General features: G+C 47.3%; 1 protein-coding gene across 1 annotated transcript; it reads left to right on the top strand.

The window, feature by feature from the left end:
• Positions 1–6,693: 6,693 nt before the first annotated feature.
• Positions 6,694–7,530, top strand: LOC140389093 (G-protein coupled receptor 15-like). The gene has a single exon (XM_072473252.1). The coding sequence runs from the start codon at positions 6,694–6,696 to the stop codon at positions 7,528–7,530; it is 837 nt and encodes a 278-aa protein (XP_072329353.1).
• The last annotated feature ends 19,060 nt before the right edge of the window (positions 7,531–26,590 follow it).

Below are 26,590 nucleotides of genomic sequence, written 5' to 3'. Positions count from 1 at the left end.
ACATCCAGCAGGCGCCAGATGTTCGAAGTTGGCTTTCTACCATTGGCACAGCCCGTCTGGTCTTCTACAACTACCTCTGGTACGCAGACTTCCAGGCTTTTGGCAAGGATCTTTGCCAGTATTTGTTGGTCTACGTTTTGTATTGAGATGGGCCTGTACTAACCGCCATCTGTTGGGTATCAGTGAGATTGAGGCTTGTGCTAGCGTAGGCGGCAGTCTGCCTCTCGCCAGCGAGTCTGAGAACATCTCTTGCAGTTGAGGGGCCAGTGCTCTTGCAAATCTTTTGTACAAGTCTGCCTGGAATCCATCTGGTCATGCGTCTTTTCCACCTGTATGGAGCTAATACTCTCCCTGACCACTCCCAGTTCTAACGATGCTATCAGGCCCCGTTTCTTGTCCTCCCCCACAACTTGTCATGTCCAGTCCATCAAGGAACTGCTTCATCACCACCGTCCCCCTGGATCTGTAACCATCCTTGTCACTGTGAACATCATCCTCTTATTTAGCAAAATGGCTACTCCCCTGGCCTTCGCCCCATAGCAAGAATGGTAGGTCTGTCCCGCACAGCCCTTCCTTACCCGCAGTCGGTTCTTCTCCGTCAGGTGCATTTCTTGGAGGAAGACTATGTTGGCTTTCATGGTGCTCAGGTGGGAGAAGTCTCTGGATCTTTCCACTGGGCCGTTAAGTCCCCTCACATTCCAGGTGACTATCCTGATGGGGATATTTGCCCCCCCCCCCCACTCTTGTGGGATCATCGATAAGTAGCTGGTGGATGTGCCTCTGCACTCCGGACTTTCCCTTTGTTAGAGGGCCGTCCAAAAACGCAGCGGTCACTGCTCTCCCCATGAATCGTAGAATTTGTCCCAGCTCTCCCGATCGGGTTACTTGTATTTTTCTAGTATTTGATTGCCACAAAGGAATTCTCTCCTTTCCAACTTCTCTAAAAGATCAGAGAGTGAACGACTTCTAGGTACTCCTCACACATCTCTCTTCGCAGAATGAAAACTCCACTTATTTACTATTTCTCTGTAATTTTTCAATTATTTCTGAGTTCCAACAGCTTCTAAGTAAAGTCCAAAATGACTGAACCCGTTCCAGAGCTATCCACTCCACTCATCTCCTCACCAACAGGCTGAGGCTGGATCAGATTGTTCACACTTCTGATGGTATGTCTGACCTCGAGAATTGTTTCGAAATGTATAACCACACAATCACTATGCCCAGCATTTAGATCTCCTTAACATCACATGACTTGCCCAGCTAAATTCTATTTATTTATTCTGTTTTCGAAATTTGTCTGTGCCTTTGTTACCTCAAAACTCAACTATTCACTCAAACTTACCTGGACCTCGTCTTCCAGCCTGCATGAGATTAATTTTATCCAAAACACATCTATTCATAAACGAACAGGTACCAAAGATGTTACAATGCCTCTGGTTGAAGACGGCCATTGCTTGTCTATTGTGGGTCGCGAATGTGATTTGCGACTTGTCAGCCCAAGTCTGAAGATTGCCCAAGTTGTTTTGCATTTGGACATGGGCTGCCTCCGGATCTGAAGAGGCAGGAATGGTGCTGAACGTTATACAATCGTCTGAGCGCATGCCCACGTCTGACCTTATTTTGGGAGGGAGGTTATTGATGAAGCTGCTGAAGATGATTGGACCGAGGACACTACCCTGATGAACTCCTGCACTGATGCCCTAGATCTGAGATGACTGACCTCCACCAAGCACAATCAACTTCTCTTGTGCCAGAAGGACTCCATCCAGTGGTGTGTTTCACTGATTCCCATTCACCCCAGTTTTCTATGTGCTGCTTGATGCTATGCATGGTTAACATGGCACCTTGATGTGAAGGACAGATAATTTCACCTCACCTCTGGAATTCAGCTTTTTTGTCCATATTTGAACCAAGGTTTTAATGAGGCCAGACATTGAATGGCCCTTCTGGAACCCAAACTGAGTGTCAGCGAGAAATTGCAAATTGCATCACTTCACAACTGGTTATCATCTGCTCTGTGGCGGTCATCTCACTGTTTTGGCGCTCAGTTCTGCAGAATTCTGTTGCTATTCTCGTCATGGTTTCACATATTTCCAAGTTGCCCAAGATTATGTAAGCTGTGATGGATGCCCAACAATAAAACTTCTGATCCCTGCCAGTTCTGGCTTCTTGTACAATGGCTCCAATGTTGGCAGCTGCACCATCAGCCGCCAGTTCTCTGCCACCTAGAACTGGCCATGACGTGTGAAAATAGTTCAATGATAAGGATAAGGGCGTTTACTTAACTAGAAAGGTTGGAAATGTTCGGGCTCTTTCCCGGAGAGAAGAGATCACAGAGTCGAGATTTTCTTGACGTTTTTTTGAACCTGAGGGACTCCGGGACAGACTAGATTTGGAGAAAATGTTCGTGGAAAAATAAATCTCAGGAAGGCGCAGATTTAAGGTAATTTCCAAAAGAAACAAAATGCCATGAGGAAGAATTTCTTCATGCAGTGGGTGTTCAGGATCTGAAATGCACCAGAATGTGTGGTCGGCAGGTACAATGGAGGTAATTAGATTATTAGCTACAAATGATGAATGTACAGACTACAGAAAGAAAGCTGGGAGCTGACACAAGGTGAATTGCTCCTTCAGTGAGACAGCACAGGTACAGTGGACTGAATGGCCTTCCATGTGCTGTAACCATTCCATGATTATGGGGCCGTAACTGTCACAGGTACATCTGTTCAAAAGAGTGACCACCACAATGTGATTGAAAACTCTCCACTGGCTTTGATGTGTGCCGCTCCAATAACTCAACACCATCTCAGAAAAAAGAGCGAGGATGACAGCACTCTATCTATCACCTGACATTTTCACCCCCTTTATGACTGGCACCAATGTGCACCATTTACAATATATATCGTACTACCTCACGAAACCTTCTTTGACAGCACTTTCCAAAACACCATCCTCTGTTACCTTGGAGCTAGGACCTTGGGGTTAGAATCACCAGAACACGCCAGAACTCACAACATCCCAGCTTGGGGCCGGATTGCTGTCCCTTCAATGCCAATGTATAAGGACAGTAAGACGTCTTACAACACCAGGTTAAAGTCCAACAGGTTTGTTTCGATGTCACTAGCTTTCGGAGCGCTGCTCCTTCCTCAGGTGATTGAAGAGGTATGTTCCAGAAACATATATATAGACAGATTCAAAGATGCCAGACAATGCTTGGAATACTGTTGGACTTTAACCTGGTGTTGTAAGACCTCTTACTGTGCTCACCCCAGTCCAATGCCGGCATCTCCACATAATGTATAAGGAAACATGGAGTTCACTTTCTAACAGTAAGTTGTCTACACTGCATCACTGGGACTGTAGTGGCGCAAGAAGACAAGTGCCGCCACCGTTCGGAAGCTCGTAATGATGGATGCAAATGCTGCCCTTGCCTGATGCAAACATCCCATGAGAGATTATAAAATATATATATCATTTGAAGTCTGGTGTTAATTTGAAGAGTCATGTTAATATGAGAGATGTTATTCGTTTGATGGGTTGTATTAGCTCGGAGAGGGAAGCTCGCATTTGTTTTTAATTTACTTTTCCAATTAAGGGGCAATGTAGTATGGCCAATCCCTATAACCTGCACATCTTTGGTTTGTAGGGGTGAAACGGAGACACAAAGATAATGTGCAAACTCCAGAGAAGCAGTGATATGGGGTTCCTCAGCAGCCGGGGCAGCAGGGCTAACCACTGCGCCATTGTGCTGTCTGGGAAGTTCATATTTGGAATGGCATTGCGGAATGGACACAGCAGAGTGACGTGTCACTGAAACAGTCTGAGATCAGCAGATGGACCTGATGGTGTTTGAAAGATCAATCCCATCGGTGAATGTATACATCTCCTAATGTTCTTTAGTTAGTTAAAGTAATCAAATTTGTTAATTTTGGGGGTTTTCCAATTAAACAGCAAAAATAAGTTGATCCAACAGGGAATTGGTTAACTGTCGTCATCTGCTTGTTTTTTTTAAAGAATATGTTGATGTTGCAACCTCGATATCCCGGTGGGGATGCCACATGGTATAAATGAAAGGCTCTGTGAATGTATCACCTCAGAGTTTCATTCAGAGACATTGGCTACAGCAAGAAAGAACACAGAGAATTATGGAAACATTTCACAGCATCAGAAAGGTATACAACATATTTCTTGCCGTCATTGGTGTCCCAGGTAAGTTGCCTTGATCATTAAAGTTCGATAAATTGTCCATCTGAGCTGGTCTCTGGTTATAATCGGTGACGTGCTGATCTCATCCTCTATGTAAGACAGACACCCTGTCAGTGATAATTCTTGGTTAATTCAAATCTCTTTATTTACATCTGCAATTTAATGCCATCAACTCTTCTTGACTTTCTGACAATATAAAAAGTCTGGGTGTGAAATGTATGGACATTAGTCTGTTTCCATGTGGAATGCATTAACAGAAATATATGTGACTTATTGATTGGCAGGTAAACAATTGGACACCACTGTTACTGTATTCAAGTCCTCTGTTTCACGCTGATATCGTCCTGCGTTTTGGTATCTTGTGAGTGGCCACTTTTTGTGACGTGTCTATTTCAACCGCAGAATAGTGTATTGTGGTTATTCAATTATTCCCTTCTGCAACTGATAATGGTTGACAGAGAAGGAATTATCTATAATTCGGAGTCTCAAACCACAGATCCTGCACCGAAATGTTAGCTCAGTGAGTTGTTATGATTCAGCTGTGCAGGGATTTGTTGAGACCACATCTGGAGTATTTTGTATTGCATTGATCTCCAAATGAATAATGCAATTTGGGCAGCATGGTAGCACAAGTGGATAGCACTGTGGCTTCACAGCGCCCGGGTCCCAGGTTCGATTTCCCGCTGGGTCACTGTCTGTGCGGAGTCTGCACGTTCTCCCCATGTCTGTGTGGGTTTCCTCCGGGTGCTCCGGTTTCCTCCCATAGTCCAAAGACGTGCAGGTTAGGTGGATTGGCCATGCTAAATTGCACTTCGTGACCAAAAAGATTAAGAGGGGTTATTGCGTTACGGGGATAGGGTAGATGTGAGGGCTTAAGTGGGTTGGTGCAGACTCGATGAGCCGAATGGCCTCCTTCTGCACTGCATGTTCTATGCAAGTGCGTCAGGTTCGTTTCCGACATTGCTTCCTGGACTAATATCAGGAATGGGCGAGTTGTCTTACAGGCAATGTTGCAGAGGTTAGGTTTGTATCCACTGAAGTCCAGAAGAGTAAGGGGCGAGTTGTTAGAATCCTTTTAGATCCTGAGGGGGATTTGACAGTATTCACGTGGAGAGAACGTGCCCTCCTGCCAGAGAATCTCTAACTCGGGGTCACCGTTTAAAAGTAAGGAGCCCTTTATTAGGGGAGAGATAAGGAGATTGTGTCCTCCTCAGACGGTGGTGTGGTCCTGGAAAACTCTTCTTCAAAAGGCAGTGGAAACAGCCGTACTCGAATGAATTGACAGAAACAGACCACTTGCTCCAATTGGTTTCTTTCAGTGTTTGTGCTCCACATGATGCCACATCCATCCCTCTTCCTCTAACCTGGTCACATTACTGTTCTACCTCTTTCAACCTCTTGACCTTACAGATTCCCTCTCTCGTAAGTGAATCCATTCTATTCTCCATATCTGCTCCACGTTTAGTGAGCTCTGCAGTCTAACAATTATTTTGTTCAAGATGTTCCTCCTGAGTCATTTTGCGGATCTATTACTGGTGATCTGATATTTAAGGCCTGGAATTTCACAGTATCATTAACTGAAAAAAGTGATCCCAACGTTGACCATGGCAAACCAATTCAGGATCTTAGGGCCACTACTAGGTCCCCCTCTGCCTTCCTGTTCGAAATAAATTTGCCCCAAACTGTTCCTTCTTTCCAGACAGTGAGATTATGATATCTTCCTGGAGAAGGTTTTGTACTTTCTTCTATCGTCAATATCTGTTCTTGTCGTCTGAGTTCCAGAACTACAAATGTTGCATTAAGCTGGTTCTACATGAATTTACTATGAGCTGTCTGATTTGAAATTCGGGAAAAGAATTCCAATGGTTCATTTGTATTATGTTACATTGTTACTTTGCATGTGTCCTCTCGCACGTCATGGAGGCCCACATCATGGCATCAGTTATAGTTACCAAACCGGCAGTTTCACCAGTATGGAACTGTTTCGCACCAACAGAAGATGTAGACAGATTGGCGGGGTTTGCATCAGGTGTGCTTGTATAGGAAGATGCAGGGAAAAAGCATTGAATGCAATGGAACAATAGATCATAGTGTTCAAGGCACAATGTTACCTTCAAAACTGTGTTAAGCCCCAAACTGCAGTATTGCTCAAGAATTGGAAACTGTGACAGGTTACGGCTGTGAAACAAATTCAATCCAAATTTACGAGCGTCATCAAAATATTGAACACGTACAGCTGCGCACATCCCCCGATCCAACTTCAGTTAAAACCAAGATGGGTGGGTTTATGTTGTGTTTGGATGTTGTCACCATTTTAAAGAACTTAACTTCGGACTGGACGTCAGTCCGCCAGGCAAAAAGAATGGTTGTTCAGTAATTTCCCATTTCTTTTCCATTTTCTCTCCTACAGCTGATACATTGGCAATTATCATCCTATCCCGGGGAAAGTGTGGTCTTTCCACCTGCACCAATTTTTACCTGGTAGCCATGGCGACAGCGGATCTACTCGTCATTATTGAGATGGTACTGTATCGGACTGGTCCTTATTTATTCCCGCAAACTTTCCTGGACATCACCCATGTGTGTAGAATTAACTTTGCTCTCATTTATGCAGCAACAGATTGTTCTGTTTGGTTCACCGTTTTTTTCTCTTTTGATCGATTTGTGTCCATTTGTTGTCCGAATCTGAAAGCAAAGTATTGCACCGAGAAAACTGCGGCTCTGGTTCTGTCAACCACTTGCATTACGTTCTGTTTGAAAGCCATTCCCATGTACTTTAAATTTGAACCAGGAGAAATAATTAGCAACGTCCCTTGGTTCTGTCATGAAAAGCCTGCTTATTACACCGATCCTGGATGGGTGGCATTCAAGTGGTTTGACATTGTGTTAACCCCATTGCTCCCATATAGTTTAATTCTGATGCTCAACGCTCTGACAGTCAGATACATTTTAGTTGCCAGTCGAGTACGTAAGGGGCTGCGGGGGCAGAGCAAGAGGAAGAATAGCAGTGACCGAGAGATGAAAAGTAGAAGGAAGTCCATGATTTTACTCTTCACCATCTCCGGCAGCTTCATCCTCTTGTGGCTTTTATATGTTGTAAATTTCTTGTACTCGACCATCACAGGAATTAGTCCTCAATATTCTAATGGGTCTTTGTACATCTTTGCCGAAGTTGGAGTTATGCTGATGGTATTAAATTGCTGTACAAACGCGTTTATTTATGGAGTGACTCAGTCTAAGTTTAGGGAGCAGTTCAAGATCCTTATGAAATATCCAGTTACATCAATTATGCAATTAATTAATAAACAAAACAATGGACAGTAGACCAGAGTAGGTTCCCAGTCTCCAGTTCATGGATATAATATGTGTTCCCCTCAACTTCCATCAACTGAATGGCATCAGGAGTCTCTGTAGATAGGGAAAAATCCCCACTGCTGATCGGGGATTTCATTGTGTTTGCAACATGGCTCCGTTTTTGATTGATGCTCTCATGTTTTCTGCCAGGACTGGATCACTATGCTGTGACATTCTGTATCGGGGTTTCTATGTGTTGATTCTGGTATTTAGTGGTCAATTCATTTGCAAATTCAAAGTCAAATGCTCTGCAACAGTTATCATCATTGATGAAGGGATCATCAAGAGTGCGGACAAGCGGTATTTACTTAGCAATACCTGTTCACTGAGAGTAAGGTTGTATTGCGTCAAGTCCACTCAGCTCCTGACCTCATTACAGCGTTGGTTCAAATATGGTCAAAAGAGCTGAACTCCAGACGTGGGGTGAGAATGGCTGCCCTTGCTATCAAGGCGGCATTTGATCGAGTATGGCATCAAGGAGTCCTAGTGAAACTGACGCCATTGGGAATCAGAGTCAAACCTCTCCACTGGTCGGAGTTATACCGAGCACAATGGATGACTGGTGTGGTTGTTGTCAGTCAGTCATCTCAGTCCCGGGTCTTCACTGCATGTATTCCTCAGATTAGTGACGTAAGATCAACCCTCTTCAGCTGCTTAATTAATAATCTTCCTTCCAACATCAGGTCATATGTGGGATGACCCCTGATGTTGCACAATGGTCAGCAGAATTCATGAGTCCTGAGAGAGTGAGGAATTCCATGTGCAAATGCAACAGGTCCTTGGCTGATATGTTGCAAGTACCATTCACACCACACGAGTGCCAGACAATGACCATCTCCAATAAGAGAGAATCAAACCATTGCCCCTGGACATTCAATGGCATTACTATCATTAAAACCCCCAATATGAACATCCTAGTGATTGCCATTGACCAGAACGTGAACGGGACTAGCCATATAAATACTGTGGCTCCAAGAGCAGGTCAAAGGCCAGTAATCCTGTGGTGAGTAACTCTCATCCCGACTCCCCAAAAACTGTCCACCACCTAAAAGGCACAAAAGAGTGTGATGGAGTACTCCCCAATTGCTTGTATGTTTCCAGCTCCATCAAAACTGAAGAAGTTCGACACCATCCAGGTCAAAACAGCCAACTTGATTGGCACCCTTTCCAAAAACATTCCCCCTCTCCACCACCGATGCACAGTAGCAGCCGTGGAAATCACCTACAAGATGCACTGCAGGAACTCACCAAAACTTCTCAGGCAGCAACTCCCAAACCCACGAAAACTATCATCTAGGAGGACAATGGCAGCACATACAGGGGATACCCACCACTTAGAAGGCCCCATCTAAATCATGTACCACCTTGAAGTGAAAAAATATCACCATTTCTTAACAGCTTTTAGAACATAGAACATCGAACATTACAGCGCCGTACAGACCCTTCGGCCCTCAATGTTGCGCCGACCTGTGAAACCACTCTAAAGCCCAGCTACACTATTCCCTTATCGTCCATATGTCTATCCAATGACCATTTGAATGCCCTTAGTGTTGGCGAGTCCACTACTGTTGCAGGCAGGGCATTCCACGCCCTTACTACTCTCTGAGTAAAGAACCTACCTCTGACATCTGTCTTATATCTATCTCCCCTCAACTTAAAGCTATGTCCCCTCATGCTAGATATCACCATCCGAGGAAAAAGGTTGTCCACCCTATCCAATCCTCTGATCATCTTGTATGCCTCAATTAAGTCACCTCTTAACCTTCTCTCTAACAAAAACAGCCTCAAGTCCCTCAGCCTTTCCTCATAAGATCTTCCCTCCATATCAGGCAACATTCTGGTAAATCTCCTCTGCACCCTTTCCAATGCTTCCACATCCTTCCTATAATGCGGTGATCATAATTGCACGCAATACTCCAAATGCGGCCGCATCAGAGTTTTGTACAGCTGCAACATGACCTCATGGCTCCGAAACTCAATCCCTCTACCAATAAAGGCTAACACACCGTACACCTTCTTAACAACCCTCTCAACCTGGGTGGCAACTTTCAGGGATATATGTACATGGACACCGATATCTCTCTGCTCATCCACACTGCCAAGAATCTTACCATTAGCCCAGTACTCTGTCTTCCTGTTATTCCTTCCAAAATGAATCACCTCACACTTTTCTGCATTATACTCCATTGCCACCTCTCAGCCCAGCGCTGCAGCTTATCTATGTCCCTCTGTAACTTGTAACGTCCTTCCGCACTGTCCACAACTCCACCGACTTTAGTGCCATCTGCAAATTTACTCACCCATCCTTCTACGCCCTCCTCCAGGTCATTTATAAAAATGACAAACAGCAGCGGCCCCAAAACAGATCCTTGTGGTACACCGCTAGTAACTGGACTCCAGTTTGAACATTTCCCATCAACCACCGCCCTTTGTCTTCTTCCAGCTCGCCAATTTCTGATCCAAATTGCTAAATCACCCTGAAACCCATGCCTCCGTATTTTCTGCTGTAGCCTACCGTGGGGAACCTTATCAAACGCTTTACTGAAATCCATATACATAAGAACTAGGAGCAGGAGTAGGCCATCTGGCCCCTCGAGCCTGCTCCATCATTCAATGAGAACATGGCTGATCTTTTGTGGACTCAGCTCCACTTTCCGGCCCGAACACCATAACCCTTAATCCCTTTATTCTTCAAAAAACTATCTATCTTTATCTTAAAAATATTTAATGAAGGAGCCTCTACTGCTTCACTGGGCAAGGAATTCCATAGATTCACAACCCTTTGGGTGAAGAAGTTCCTCCTAAACTCAGTCCTAAATCTACTTCCCCATATTTTGAGGCTATGCCCCCTAGTTCTGCTTTCACCCACCAGTGGAAACAACCTGCCTGCATCTATCCTATCTATTCCCTTCATAATCTTATATGTTTCTATAAGATTCCCCCTCATCCTTCTAAATTCCAACGAGTACAGTCCCAGTCTACTCAACCTCTCTTTGTAATCCAACCCCTTCAGCTCTGGGATTAACCTAGTGAATCTCCTCTGCACACCCTCCAGTGCCAGTACGTCCTTTCTCAAGTAAGGAGACCAATACTGAACACAATACTCTAGGTGTGGCTCACTTCCGGTAGCGGCCATGACCGGCTAGGTCACGCGAACAGCAGCTCCCGCCGGGATCGGTGTTTTGGACCGCTAAAAGGAGCGGTGGCGGCAGTTAACAGGAGGGACCGGCGTGGGAACAGACGTGGGAGAGCCCCCCCCCCCCCCCCCGCTTGTGGATGGAGTGGATCAGGAGCGGAGCCGGCAGATGCGCGACCCCGGGGAAGAAGGTCGAGAAGGTCGGGGAGGACAAAATGGCGGCCGGAGAGGATCGGGAGGTGTGGGCCCAGTGGGCCAGAGAACAGCAGGAGCTCCTGAAAAACTGCTTCATGGAGCTGAAAACGGAGATGCTGGCCTCCATGGAAAGAATTGTAGTGACCCAGAAGACGCAGGAGAAGGAGATCAAGGAGGTGAGGAGGAAGGTGGCGGAGAACGAGGACGAGGTCCTGGGCCTGGCGGTGAAAGTGGAGGCGCATGAGGCGCTCCATAAGAGATGGCAGGAGAGGCTGGATGACCTTGAGTGCAGGTCTCGGAGCCACAATCTGCGGATCCTGGGCCTTCCTGAAGGAGCGTAGGGGGCAGACGCGAGCACGTATGTGGCCACAATGTTGGGGACGCTGATGGGCACGGGGGCCTTCCCGCGGCCCTTGGAGCTGGATGGGGCACACAGGGTTCTCGCCAGAAAGCCGAGGGTAAACGAGCCACCGAGGTCGATGGTGATACGGTTTCAGCCCTTGGCAGACCGGGAGCGAGTCCTGCGTTGGGTGAAGAAAGAGCCGAGCAGTAAGTAGGAGAATGGCAAGATCCGAAATAACCAAGACCTGGGAGCTGAGCTGTCGAGGAGGCGTGCAAATTTTAACCGGGCGAAGGCGGTCCTTCACGGTAAAGTGGTGAAGTTTGGGCTCCTGCACCCGGCGAGACTGTGGGTAACATACCAGGACAGGCACCACTATTTTGATACCCCAGACGAGGCATGGTCGTTCATCGGGCAGGAGGAGCTGGACCTGAACTAAGGGACTGCTGTATGGGGGTGAAATGTGCGGCTGGGGAGGGATCGAGGGGAGGACGGCGGGTAAAGCATAAGTTTATGGGCATGTCTGCCCGAGTTTAGTTGGGGTTTCTGGTGTTTGTTTTGCTTGTTTTCCAGGTGTTTTGTTTTCCAGGTGTGCGGTGCTAGGGGTTGGGAAACGCCCGGGACGGGCTGTCCGGCGCAAGGGGGGGACCCAGAGGGTGCTTGCCCCTCTACCCTGCGGGGGAGATGGGGGGGTTAGGGTGGCCCAAAGGAGGCAACAAGTTAAGGGTCGGTTACAGAGACGGGAGTGGCCGGGGTCAGCATGGGTGAGCTGACTCACGGAAGTACAATGGGGGGGGAAACCAGAGCTAAGCGGATGCTTGGCAGGGGGGGTGGGGTGCGGGTGGTATGGGGGGGGGAAAGGGGTGCTGCTCTGCTGACTGAAGTGGGGCCAGGTGAGGGGTATGGATGGAGAGTCGGGTGAGGGGGCCGCCAGGGGGAGAGCTGGAGGAAGGAGGCGGGGGCACGCGGTTGGCCGAAAAAGGGAGATGGCTAGTCGCCAGGATGGGGGGGGTGGTTACACCGCCGACCAGGCTGATCATGTGGAACGTGAGCGGCCTGAATGGGCCGGTCAAGTGGTCCGACGTGTTCTCGCATTTAAAGGGGTTGAAGGCGGACGTGGCCATGTTGCAAGAGACGCACTTAAACCTCGCGGACCGGATGGGACAGGTGTTTCACTCAGGGTTAGACTCAAAGATCAGAGGAGTGGTTATTTTGGTCAGTAAACGAGTGGCATTTGAGGCGGGGAGCATCGTGCCGGATAAGGGGGGCAGGTATATAATGGTGTGTGGCAAGCTGCAGGGGGTCCAGGTGGTGTTAGTGAATGTATATGCCCCGAACTAGGACGATGCGGACTTTATGAGGCACGTGTTGGGTAGGAACCCGGACTTGGAGATAAGTCACCTGATTATGGGAGGGTACTTTAATACGGTCTTGGATCTGAGCTTGGATCGTTCCAAGTCCAGAACGGGAAAGAGGCCGGCGGAAGCCAGGGCCTTGTGGGTGTTCATAGGCCAGATGGGGGGAGTGAACCCATGGAGGTTTACGCGGCCAAGGACAAAGGAGTGTTCCTTTTTCTCCCATGTCCACAGAGTCTATTCGCGAATAGACTTCTTTGTGTTGAGTAGGGCGTTAATCCCGAGGGTGGGGAGGGTAGAATACTCGGCCATTGCTGTCTCGGATCATGCCCTGCATTGGGTGGAACCGCGACTGGGGGCGGAACGACGTCAGCTCCCTTCTGGCGACAGGATGTGGGGCTGCTGGCGGACGAAGAGGTGTGCGGGCGGATAAGGAGGAGTATTGAGAATTATTTGGGAGCGAATGACACAGGAGAGGTGACGGTGGCAGTGGTTTGGGAAGCTCTGAAGGCGGTCATTTGGGGAGAGTTAATCTCCATTAGGTCCCATAGAGAGAAGAAGGAGAGGGCGGAGAGGGAGAGACTGGTGGGAGAGATACTCAGGGTAGATAGGAGGTACTCGGAGGCCCCAGAGTGGGGGCTGTCGAACGAGCGCCGGAAATTACAGGCAGAGTGTGACCTGCTGTCCATGGGGAAGGCGGAGGCGCAGCTGAGGAAAGCGAATGGGGCAGTTTATGAGTATGGGGAGAAGGCGAGTAGGATGCTGGCACACCAGCTGCGCAGGAGGGTGGCGGCCAGAGAGATTGGGGGAGTGCGGGATAGGGAAGGCAACATGGTGCTGAGCCCAGAGAGGGTCAATGAAGTCTTCAGGGAGTTCGACGGAAGGTTATACAAGTCGGAAACCCCGGGGAGGGGGAAGGAATGAGGCGGTTCATGGACCTGTTGAGGTTCCCAAGGGTGGAGGCTGAGAGGGTGCAGGGACTGGGGGCCCCGATTGGGTTGGAGGAAGTGGTCAGGGGGCTGGCAGGCATGCAGACGGGCAAGGACCCGGGCCCGGACGGCTTCATCGTAGTATTTTATAAGAAGTTCTCGGAGCTGTTGAGCCGCTCCTGATGAGAACCTTCAATGAGGCAAAGGAGAAAGGGATCCTCCCTCCGACAATGTCGCAGGCATTGATCTCACTTACCCCGAAGAAGGAGAAGGATCCGCTTCAGTGTGGGTCCTACAGACCGATATCGCTTCTGAACGTGGATGCCAAGCTGTTGGCAAAAATTCTGGCCACCAGAATAGAGGACTGTGTCCCGGGAGTGATTGGGGAGGACGAGACGGGTTTTGTTCAGGGCAGGCCAGCTGAATGCGAATGTGAGGAGGCTCCTGAATATTACCATGATGCACTCGGAGGGGGGGAGGTGGAGGTGATGGCTGTGATAGATGCGGAGAAGGCCTTCGACAGGGTGGAGTGGGCGTATCTGTGGGAGGGGCTAGACAGGTTTGGATTCAGAACAAAGAACAAAGAAATGTGCAGCACAGGAACAGGCCCTTCGGCCCTCCAAGCCCGTGCCGACCATGCTGCCCGACTAAACTACAATCTTCTACACTTCCTGGGTCCGTATCCCTCTATTCCCATCATATTCATGTATTTGTCAAGATGCCCCTTAAATGTCACTATCGTCCCTGCTTCCACCTCCTCCTCCGGTAGCGAGTTCCAGGCACCCACTACCCTCTGCGTAAAAAACTTGCCTCGTACAGCTACTGTAAACCTTGCCCCTCTCACCTTAAACCTATGCCCCCTAGTAATTGACCCCTCTACCCTGGGGAAAAGCCTCTGACTATCCACTCTGTCTATGCCCCTCATAATTTTGTAGACCTCAACCTCCTTCGTTCCAGTGAGAACAAACCGTGTTTATTCAACCGCTCCTCATAGCTAATGCCCTCCATACCAGGCAATATTCTGGTAAATCTCTTCTGCACCCTCTCTAAAGACTCCACATCCTTCTGGTAGTGTGGCGACCAGAATTGAACACTATACTCCAAGTGTGGCCTAACTAAGGTTCTATACAGCTGCAACATGACTTGCCAATTCTTATACTCAATGCCCCAGCCAATGAAGGCAAGCATGCCAATGCCTTCTTGACTACCTTCTCCACCTGTGTTGCCCCTTTCAGTGACCTGTGGACCTGTACTCCTAGATCTCTTTGACTTTCAATACTCTTGAGGGTTCTACCATTCACTGTATATTCCCTACCTGCATTAGACCTTCCAAAATGCATTACCTCACATTTGTCCGGATTAAACTCCATCTGTCATCTCTCCGCCCATGTCTCCAAACAATCTAAATCCTGCTGTATCCTCTGACAGTCCTCATCGCTATCCGCAATTCCACCAACCTTTGTGTCGTCTGCAAACTTACTAATCAGACCAGTTACATTTTCCTCCAAATCATTTATATATACTACAAACAGTAAAGGTCCCAGCACTGATCCCTGTGGAACACCACTGGTCACAGCCCTCCAATTAGAAAAGCATTCTTCCATTGCTACTCTCTGCCTTCTATGATCTAGCCAGTTCTGTATCCATCTTGCCAGCTCACCCCTGATGCCGTGTGACTTCACCTTTTGTACTAGTCTACCATGAGGGACCTTGTCAAAGGCCTTACTGAAGTCCATATAGACATATGCTCTACCTGCATCAATCATCTTAGTGACCTCCTCGAAAAACTCTCTCAAGTTAGTGAGACACGACCTCCCCTTCACAAAACCATGCTGCTCTCACTGATACGTCCATTTGCTTCCAAATGGGAGTAGATCCTGTCTCAAAGAATTCTCTCCAGTAATTTCCCTATCACTGAAGTAAGGTTCACCGGCCTGTAGTTCCCTGGATTATCCCTGCTACCCTTCTTAAACAGAGGAACAACATTGGCTATTCTCCAGTCCTCCGGGACATCCCCTGAAGACAGTGAGGATCTAAAGATTTCTGGCAAGGCCTCAGCAATTTCCTCTCCAGCCTCCTTCAGTATTCTGGGGTAGATCCCATCAGGCCCTGGGGACTTATCGACCTTAATATTTTTTAAGACACCCAACACCTCGTCTTTTTGGATCTCAATGTGACCCAGGCTACCTACACACCCTTCTCCAGACTCAACATCTACCAATTTCTTCTCTTTGGTGAATACTGATGCAAAGTATTCATTTAGTACCTCGCCCATTTCCTCTGGCTCCACACATGGATTCCCTTGCCTATCCTTCAGTGGGCCAACCCTTTCCCTGGCTACCCTCTTACTTTTTATGTACGTGTAAAAAGGCTTGGGATTTCCCTTAACCCTATTTGCCAAATACGTTTTGTGACCCCTTCTCGCCCTCCTGACTCCTTGCTTAAGTTCCTTCCTACTTTCATAGAATCATAGAATCATAGAATTTACAGTGCAGAAGGAGGCCATTCGGCCCATCGAGTCTGCACCGGCTCTTGGAAAGAGCACCCTACCCAAGGTCCACACCTCCACCCTATCCCCATAACCCAGTAACCCCACCCAACACTAAGGGCAATTTTGGACACTATGGGCAATTTAGCATTGCCAATCCACCTAACCTGCACATCTTTGGACTGTGGGAGGAAACCGGAGCACCCGGACGAAACCCACGCACACACGGGGAGGATGTGCAGACTCCGCACAGACAGTGACCCAAGCCGGAATCGAACCTGGGACCCTGGAGCTGTGAAGCATTTGTGCTATCCACAATGCTACAGTGCTGCCCTCCTTATATTCCACGCAGGCTTCGTCTGTTCCCAGCCTTTTAGCCCTGACAAATGCCTCCTTTTTCTTTTTGACGAGGCCTACAATATCTCTCGTTATCCAAGGTTCCCGAAAATTGCCGTATTTATCCTTCTTCCTCACAGGAACATGCCGGTCCCCTGAATTTGGGGAGGGATTTATAGGTTGCGTCAAGCTGCTGTATCAGGCCCCTGTAGTGAGCGTGTCCACAAACCGGCTAAGGTTGGAATATTTCAGGCTGCATCGGGGGACGAGACAGGGGTGTCCCATGTCCCTGTTGCTGTTTGCCCTTCAATCGAGCCATTGGCCATTGCGCCCAGGACTTCGGGGGATTGGAGGGGACTGGTGCGTGGAGGGGAGGAGCACTGGGTCTCACTCTACGCGGAGGACCTGCTGTTGTATATTTTGGACCCATTAGAGGGGATGGGGGAGGTCATGCAGACCCTGGGGGACTTTGGGAGGTTCTCAGGGTATAGTTTGAACGTGGGGAAGAGTGAGCGGTTTGTGGTTCATGGTAGGGGCCAGGAGGAGAGACTGAGGGAGCTCCTGCTCAAGATAGTGGAGAGGAGCTTTCGGTACTTGGGACTGGGATGCCCTGCACAGGATCAACTTAACCCGGCTAGTGGAGCAGATGGAGGGAGAGTTTAAAAGGTGGGATACACTCCCGCTTTCCTTGGCAGGACGGGTGCAGACTGTGAAGCTGACGATTCTCCCCAGGTTCCTCTTCGTGTTTCAGTGCCTCCCCTTTTTCATCCCCAAGTCCTTTTTCAAGCGGGTGAATAGGATTGTTACGGGATTTGTGTGGGCGAATAAAACCCCGCGAATCAAAAGGGTATTCTTGGAGCGTAGCCCGGGGGAGGGGGGGGGGGGGGTGGGGGTGGGGGAGGACAGGCTCTGCCGAACTTCTGCGGTTATTACTGGGTGGCCAATGTGGCCATGATCAGGAAATGGATGATGGAGGAGGTGGCAGCGTGGGGGCGGTTGGAGGCAGCGTCGTGTAGAGGCACCAGTTTGGGGGAATTGTTACGGCTCCGCTGCCATTCTCGCCGGCGCGATACACCACTAGTCCACTGGTGACGGCGGCACTGAGGATCTGGGGGCAGTGGAGGAGACACAGGGGAGAGGAAGGGGCTTCGGTGTGGACCCCGATAAGGAATAACCACAGATTTGCTCCGGATAGGTTGGATGGGGGATACCAAGGCTGGTATAGGGCAGGTATTAGGAGGATGGAGGACCTGTTTATAGACGGGACTTTCCCTAGCATGCAGGTGCTGGAGGAGAGTTTTGGCCTACCCCCGGGGAATGCGTTCAGGTACCTCCAGGTTCGGGATTTTCTTCGAAAACAGGTGGGGACATTTCCGCTGCTGCCCCCTCGTAGGATCCAGGACAGGGTGGTGTCTGGCATCTGGGTAGGGGAGGGGAAGGTGTCGGACATATATCAGGCGATGGAGGAAGCGTCAGAGGAGGAGTTGAAGGGCAAGTGGGAGGAGGAGCTGGGTGAGGAGCTGGATGAGGGCCTGTGGGCCAACGCCCTGGGCAGGGTGGACTCCTCCTCATCATGTGCCAGGCTCAGTTTAATTCAGTTTAAGGTGGTGCATCGGGCGCATATAACGGCGGCAAGAATGAGTAAGTTTATTGGGGTGGAGGACAGGTGCCCGAGATGTGCAGGGAGTCCGGCGAACCATGCCCATATGCTTTGGGTATGCCCGGTGCTTAAAGAATTCTGGCAGGGGTTTGCGAGGGTGATGTCTAGGATTTTGGCCACTCAGGTGAAGGCGAGTCCAACAGTAGCGATATTTGGGGTGTCGGAGGTTCCGGGAGTGCAGGAAGCGAAAGAGGCCGAGGTACTGGCCTTTGCCTCCCTGGTAGCCCGGAGACAGATCTTGCTAATGTGGAGGGACTCAAACCCCCGGGTGTGGAGACCTGGGTTAACGATGCGGCTGGGTTCCTCAGCCTGGAGCGAATAAAGTTCGCCTTGAGAGGGTCCTTGATGGGGTCCTCCCGGCGGCGGCCACCTTTCCTTGACTTTCTAGGGGAGCAGTAAGTGTCAGCAGCAGCAGCATCCTGGGGGGAGGGGGGGGGGGTTTCAGGTGGGGGTACTGTTGATACAATGTGAGTTGGACATGGAGACAAAACCCACCTTGTTCTGTTTATAAAAAAGGGGAAAACTTTTCTGTTGTGTAAGTAGTTTCACTGTAAGCTTTGGGATATGTTGATTGTTATTTTTTATTATCTGTATTTCTATTTTTGTTATGTAAAAACGCTCTTTGGAAAATCTTTAATAAAATATTTATTTTTTTAAAAGTCTGCCCCGTCTCTTGGAAAGAGTACCCCACTTAAGCCCATGCCTCCAACCTATCCCTGTAACCCAGTAGCCCCACCCAACCCTTTTTGGACCCTAAGGGTAATTTATCATGGCCAATCCACCTAACCTGCACATCTTTGGACTGTGGGAGGAAACCAGAGCACCTTTCGATATTTGTGTTGGTCATGGATTTGGAAGGATCTGTGTAAGGAGACTTGGTCAGTTCCTGAGACATAATATAATTTCTAAAATTGTCACAAGTAGGCTTACGTTAACACTGCAATAAAGTTACTGTGAAAATCCCCTAGTCTCTACACTCTAGCACCTGTTCGGGTACACTGAGGGAGAATTCAGAAGGTCCAAATTACCATCTTGGGACTTGTGGGAGGAAACCGGAGCACCCAGAGGAAACCCACACAGACACGGGGAGAATGTGCGGGCTCTGCACAGACAATGACCCAAGCCAGGAATTGAACCTGGGACCCTGACGCTGTGAAGCAACAGGGGTAACCACTCTGCTACCATGCCGCCCCATGGTAAAAGTAGACCAAATATTCCCCTTGTGGGGCAGTCTAGAATGAGATTTTGAACTGAGATGCAGAGGTACTACTTTTCGCAGAGGGTGGTGAATTTTTGGAAATCGCTGTCTCATGTTGCGGTGCAATCTGAGTGATTAAATGCCTTTAAGAGGGAGATAGATATATTTCTGGCAAAGAGCAGATTAAAGGGATGTTCGAACACGCAGGAAGATGAATTTGAGACCAGGAAAAAAATCAGCCATGATCGCATTGAATGGCGGGGCAGGCTCAAAGTTCTGAATTGTTCACTTCTCCTAATTCCTATGTTCCGGTGTGTTTCCTGTTAATGTTAAACACTGCTACTCCTGGCAGCAGTAGTGGAGTGAATGTTTGTGGAAGGAATATCAACAAGCCGACTGTTTTGGACTGAATGGTGCCCAGCTTCTTGAATGTTGTTGGAGCTGCACTTATCCAGGAAAGTGGAAAGTATTCTGTCATATTCCTGTCTTGTTCCTTGTCGATGGTCGGCAGACTTTTCGGAGTCAGGGCGTGAGCGCAAGGCACAGAATTCCTCTCCAGTTTGAAGCCAAGATCAGCAGTAATCATATTAAATGGCGCAACAGTCTTTATGTATCATGTGGTCTACACCTGCTCCTTTCCCATCTGGTACTACAATTCTATGACAGAGTGTAGACAGAATAGAAGCAGACCATTGGGCCCAATGACCTCCAGTGACATTAGGAATGTTAACTGCCTCACTTGGATTCCGCCGGCACATCTCTTTTCCAATAAAGAACTGTCGATCAGCTCACTACTTCCCGATAATTTCTGAAATCGAAAATCAATAATTTCTAGAACCAAATAAATATTGGGAAGAACAAATACATGGAGTACTCTTTAACCACCATCCCCATGCATCTTTTAGACAACTGCCTGAGGTCAAACAAGATTGTTCACACCTTTGATGTCATTTATAACCCCGAGGTGAACTTCTCAACACACACTTCTGTTGAATCACTAAGACTACCCTTGTGGCGCTGGAAGTCTTAAAGGGCATCAAGGTAAATAAATCCCCGGGACCTGATGAAATGTATCCCAGGAAGTTGTGGGAGGCAAGGGAGGAAAATGCGGGTCCCCTAACAGAGATGTTTCAATCATCGACAGCCAGAGGTGAGGTGCCTGAAGATTCAAGGGTAGCAAATGTTGTGCCTTTATTTATGAAGGTCACAGAGTAAAACCTGCGAACTACAGGGTAAGTTGTCAAAACGCATACTGAGAGACAAGTTCTACAGGCATTTAACATGGCAAGGACTGATTAAGGACAGTCAGCATGGCTTTGTGAGTGGAAAATCTTGTCTCATGAATTTGATTGAGTTTTCTGAAGGGGTAACCAAGAATGTAGATGAGGGCAGTGCAGTTCACGTTGGCTACATGAACTTTAGCAAGGCCTTTGAAAAAGTACCGCATGGTAGATTGATGCATAAGGTTACATTTCATGGAATCCAGGGTGAGGTAGCCAATTGGATACAAAATTGGCTTGATGGCAGAAGACAAAGGGTTGTTGTAGTGGGCTGTTTCTTTAAACTGGAGGCCTGTGACCAGCGCTGTGCCTCAGGGATCAGTACTGGGTCCACTGTTATTTGTTATTTATATTAATGATTTGGGTGAGAATTTAGGAGACATGGTTAGTAAGTTTGCAGATGCCACCAAGATCGGTGGCATAGTGGACATTAAAGATGGTTTTCCAGGATTGCAACGGGATCTTGATCAATTGGGCCAGGGGGCCGATGAATGGCAGATGGAGTGTCATTTAGGTAAATGTGAGGTGGTGCATTTTGGTAGATCGCATCGGGGCAGGACCTACGCAGTTAATGGTCCAGAATTGGGGAAAGTTATAGAACAAAGAGATCTAGGGGCACAGGTTCATGGTTCCTTGAAAGTGGAGTCACAGGTGGACAGGGTGGTGAAGAAAGCATTCGGCATTCTTGGTTTCATTGCTCAGAATATTGAATACAGGAGTTGGTACGGCTTGCTGAAGTTCTGCAAGATATTAGTAAGGCCACACTTGGAATATTGTGTGCAATTGTGGTACCCTATTAGATAAAGGATATTATTAAACTAGCAAGGATTTACTAGGATGCTACCGGGGTATGATGGTTTGAGTTACAAGGAGAGGGTGGATAGACTGGACTTTTTTCTCTTGACTGTAAGAGGCTTAGGGGTGAACTTCTTGAGGTCTAGAAAATAATGAGGGACATAGATAAGGTAGATAGCCAACATTTCTTCCCAGAATTAGGGGAGTCTCAAACTAGAGGGCATAGGTTTAATATAAAATCTGCCCAGAGGTGCAGATTTTTCCATACAGAGGCTGGTGAGTGTCTGGAACGAGCTGCCAGAGACAGTGGTAGAGGTGGGTACAATTTTATTTTATAAAACGGTTTTGGACAGTTATATGGGAAAGATGGGGAGCGGGATATGGACCAAATGCGGGAAATTGGGACTACCGTAGTGGTAAAAACTGGGCGGCATGGACAAGTTGGGCCAAAGGACGTGTTTTCATGCTGTAAACGTCTATATCTCTGTGACTCTAACTGACTCCACACCAATTCAGTCCTCTGATGCTGCAATACACCTTAATATAATGCTGCACACGTTAAATTATTTACTGCCTCGCGTAAGTTTCTGTGTCGATATCTCAAAGAACGCAACTAACGACATTCAATATTGAAGCACATAACAGAGGAACTGCCTTCCGGTACCTTACAATCTCCAGGGAAATTTTCAATCTGGCTGAAACTCGTGCTTTGGAACATATTTTCCAGGAAAAATAGCTTTTATTCCCTTCCGGGAGATTGGGAATACTGCTGACCAATTTATGCTTCTTTGAGATGTCATTTTCTCGACCTGAGGTTGGAAGTTGTTGGTGCTGAGTAATCACACATCAGGTGGCTCTCCTCCTATGAACTCGAAAATAGGCCCTTTCAGCCTACATAGCGGCAAGGGTAAAAGTATCCCCGCCCCAGAACCAGCATCAACGTGAAAGAAGATGCTGGACAATAACCACTCCAGAGGTCGTGTGGAAACAAGAAGCGGAAAAAGCCAGGAGAAGCAAATGCCTGAGCGGGCAGACACACGAGGAGATAAAACACGGGCCTCGACACAACGAGAGGGACTGACCCGCCACAAGGGGCCCCGACACAACAGTTGACCGGTAAAGAATACTGCGCTGGGCAAGGCAAACAAAAAACTGTAACTGGTGAGGTCATTGGATCAGGGTCTAACAGGACACTGGGGCTGATCTAGCCCTCGCCTGGCAGAGTTCAACAGGGCGAAAGCAGCCCTGTACTAAAGTGCAGTAAAATTTGGGATTCTGTACCCGTCCAAAATCTGGGTCACATTCCAAGGCAGGGAACACTTCTTCACAGACCCTGCGGTTGCAGACACATTTGTCCTGGACAACGGGTTGGAGAAACGGGAGCAGGGACAGCAATGGAACGGCCATCTGAAGTGTCTTTATTTGTTTACTGCATCAACTCGAAGAACTCTTTGCGCATGACTGTGCTGCCTTCCTCTGAGGATGTGAGGTTAAATGAAGGAGGGAAAGAGCAAGGGCAGCAGAGTCCGGGAAAGGGCGAGGAGATTGGCGGGTACGGAGCAAAGAGAATGGGCGACGGGAGGATAGGTACGGGCGGAGACATAAACAATCCCGGGAGAGGGGCCAGCACACCAGCGTAGAAGCTAGCACAGGGAAACATGACGGAAAGGGAGCCCACAGCACATCTCCCGCAAGGGATAAAGCTCCTGGCAAATGGGGGTTGGGGGGGATCATCAGCAATAGGGGGATAATTTAGGGAAAGAAACAGAGGGAGGGAAACATGGAGGAGGGGGCAACTCCTGATAACGTGGGAAGGAGGACGGGAGGAGGAGAAAGTACCATCAGGGGAACATATGAAAAAAGAGAGCATGAGCATTATGCTGGATACAACAGGCCACACGCGGCGACTTGGAAGACAAAGACAAAGGCACCACAGCTACCACTAGGGAGGGTCCCTGAAGAATGGGAAACCCCGCGGCTCATCCAGAAGGCATAGCCATCGTTGGTGGTCATGTTTGGTGGCCTCAGGACAAAGGAAAACTCTGGAGTGCAGGAGCCCGACCTCATGGGGAGAATGGTGACCACAACTATCTTGGACGACCCCCCCTCAAATTGAAACCCCAGAGAGCAGGGGCACGTCCACCAGGTAAGCATGGTTTAACCCGCAGGAAAGAGGGGACAGAAATCTCTCAACAGGGTAGTCACCTGGAACATCAGGGGACTTAACGGGCCCAGTGAAAAGATCCAGAGTCTTCACCCAGCTGAAAAGTATGACAGCTGACATAGTCTTCCCCCAGGAGATGCAACTGAGGGAGAAGGACCAACTGTGGTTAAGGAAGGGCTGAGTGGGACAGACCTATCATTCCTGCTACGGGATCAGGGCTGGGGGGGAAGCCATGTACTGCTAAATAAGAGGACTGTGTTTAACGCAATAAAGACGGTTATGGACATGGGATGGTACGTCATGGTCAGCGGTGTCATGGATGGGGCACAGGTACTCTTGGTTAATGTGTATACTCCATACTGGGATGACATGGAGTTTAAAAAGAGGATCTTGGTGGATGACTTTAACTGTGTGCAGGACCCACGACGGACAGGTGGAATCCCAAAACAGAGTGTGGTATTCTTTGTGTTGCTAAATTCAGGATGGTTAGCGTAGTTTTCACAAAGATCACAAAATAGCTTTAACTTGAACAAAGCTATAAATGTATTAACACCACTCATTTGGATTCGGCACGTACTCCTAAATAATACACGGTTGATAATTCATATATAATCTACATTCACCTCCATATATTCTATATACAAAAATAAACTATGATCTGGTCTTACTTACACTATATTTACTTCAGTCTGTCGCTAGCTAGCTCCTTCAATTATCTCCCCATCAATGTCTTATATACTTGTAACTGTAGCTCCATCTAGTGGCTGATCTAGACATTTCATTAATCCTTGCAGTTCTTACATTTATGATAATACCACATCCCCTTTCTTCGGAATTTAAAAAAAATAAACGTTGTGATATTTTCCTTTGAACATTACAGGACTAGTATTAATCATAAATTGTAATCACTTTTTACATTCATTTGTAAAGAACTTACATCACTTTGTTGATGAAAAATCAATGATTATTACAGTCATTACAAAGTTAATCTGGCTGGTGGTCTCATCTTTCTTGTTGATCTTCTCAGTGGTGTCTTCAATGTACGCAATTGACCTTCCACATCTTCTGTGCTGTATTGGTGCCAAGTAAGGATTGGGAACGTCAATGTCCTTGAAGATGATATCGTGATCAATAACATGATGAGGTTGAGACTTAACATGATGCTTGGTGCACAACAGTGCTCTTCTGTTTCGGCTGAACGTAGAACCTTGTTGAGTCTTAACTAAGTACCATTTTGGTGCGACTTATCGTAGATCTTTATCTATGTGTTGCCATTCACCATCAGGATTTTGAATACATACAAAGTCTCATTCTTTCAATCTTGGTAGAGGTGTTGTCTGTTTGTCATAATCCTCTTTTTGTTTATTTTGCTTTAATTTGATACGGTTGTGTATTGTTTGATGATCCATATCTGGAATGGTTATCTCAGGCAATATGGTGCGAGTTTTTCTAACCATTAGCATCTGAGCAAGTGATAATCCAGATGACAGTGATGTTGCTCTGTACGTCAACAACACCAAACATCGACATCGGTTGTCATCCATCGCTTTATGAAGCAATTTATTGATTATTCCTCCGCCTTTCTCTGATTGAGGATAGCATGGGCTTGATGCTATGTAATTGAAGTTGTACTTCTCTGCAAACTGTATCCACTCCCAGCTTGAGAAACGAGGACCATTATCAGAGATAACGTGTAAAGGAATCCCAAAGCATGCCAAAATGGATTTTGCTGCACGTATGACAGATCTTGCTGTCTAATCATTCAGCGTCATCACGTCGGGACACTTAGAATAATAGTCGTTGATTACGAGATAGTCCCGACCTTTAAAGTAGAACAAATCCATACCAGCTTTGATCCATGGATTGGTGACGAGTTCAGTTTTCTTTATACTTTCTTGGCACTGTACCGGCTGATGCATCTGTCAGATTGTGCATTCCTGTACATAGTGATCAACATCTATGTTGATTCCAGGCTGATATACAGATTGCTTGCCTGTCTACGACATTTCTCTATACCCTGACGACCCTCCTGAATCTGCTGCAGAATTCCTTTTCGGAGGCTGTCTCAAATCACTATCCTATCTCCTTTGAGTAGCAAACCATCTATTACTGTGAGGTCACTGTGAGCGACATCCACTGGGCAATCCTTCTTTGAGGTATTTCATCACCCTCTGGAGCGTCAAATCCTTTTCTGTTTCTTCTTCGATGATTCATAGTTTTCGGTCAGACACTGGTAGAAACTCGGCAATGAATGAGGCTTGAGCTGCCACTATATGTACTATCTCTGTATCTGATGTGTCAGTATTAGTGGTAGCTCTGGATAAGGTATCCGCAACAACTAAGTCTTCCCTTGGCTCTTCATGTTGGTCAGTCAAAGTTTTGGTTGTGTGAACCTTTTCAACTCGGTTTAACTTTTAGCAAGCATCCACCCTATTAGCGATACCTTATCATCTTCCACTATCTCAAAGCCGATTGGCAGTTTAATGTCACCATTTCTAACAAAGAGACGGCAGGATCCTCTCGTGACTATAGCGTTACCTTTGTAATTGGTCAGCCGACAAGTAGAATTCTTTATTGATGGTGTACTATAAGCTAGTCTTAAATTATTTTTTGTGATAATATTTGCGTGTGCTCCTGCATCAGTTTTAATTGGTATGACTTCTCCATTAATTTCAAATAATACAGTCCACTCCTTAATTGTCGTTGAGAGCTGTTGTACTCATCGGAATCCAGCAAATTAATCCTAGTGACTGCTTCAATCATGAAAGTATCCTTCAGCATGTAAGGTGAGAAATCTTCTCTATCAGTTAAGATATTAGATTTTGTGGAAGGGAAATTAATGAGTTGCCAACTTCGAAGCATGCTGGGAAATGCTTGACTATAGTTTAACACTGCTTTTGAACGAAAATAAGTAGGCCAGGTAACATAAACAAAATACTGCTTAATACTTTGGTATCGGCCTTATTATGATAACACATTGTCCTCCAAAAGATAACAAAATGTGTACTCGAGTTTTTAACAAGGGCAAGAACACACGTACTACGTATTTCATCTTAAGAACCTCCCAAGGTCTACTTAACATAAACATGGCTGTTTAATTCAAACTGTTATTTCAGACAATAAAGATATGCTTCCTTCAATCGAATCTCAGAGT

The sequence above is a fragment of the Scyliorhinus torazame genome, chromosome 14 (assembly GCF_047496885.1).
Source record: "Scyliorhinus torazame isolate Kashiwa2021f chromosome 14, sScyTor2.1, whole genome shotgun sequence".
NCBI lineage: Eukaryota > Metazoa > Chordata > Chondrichthyes > Carcharhiniformes > Scyliorhinidae > Scyliorhinus > Scyliorhinus torazame.
The sequence above is the reverse complement of the archived record's forward strand: the minus strand, read 5'-3'. Positions and strand labels throughout refer to the sequence as shown.

What these genes read in the sequence shown, in the direction of transcription:
- LOC140389093 (XM_072473252.1), top strand. Translation starts at nt 6,694, where the DNA reads ATGGCGACAGCGGATCTACTCGTCATTATTGAGATGGTACTGTATCGG.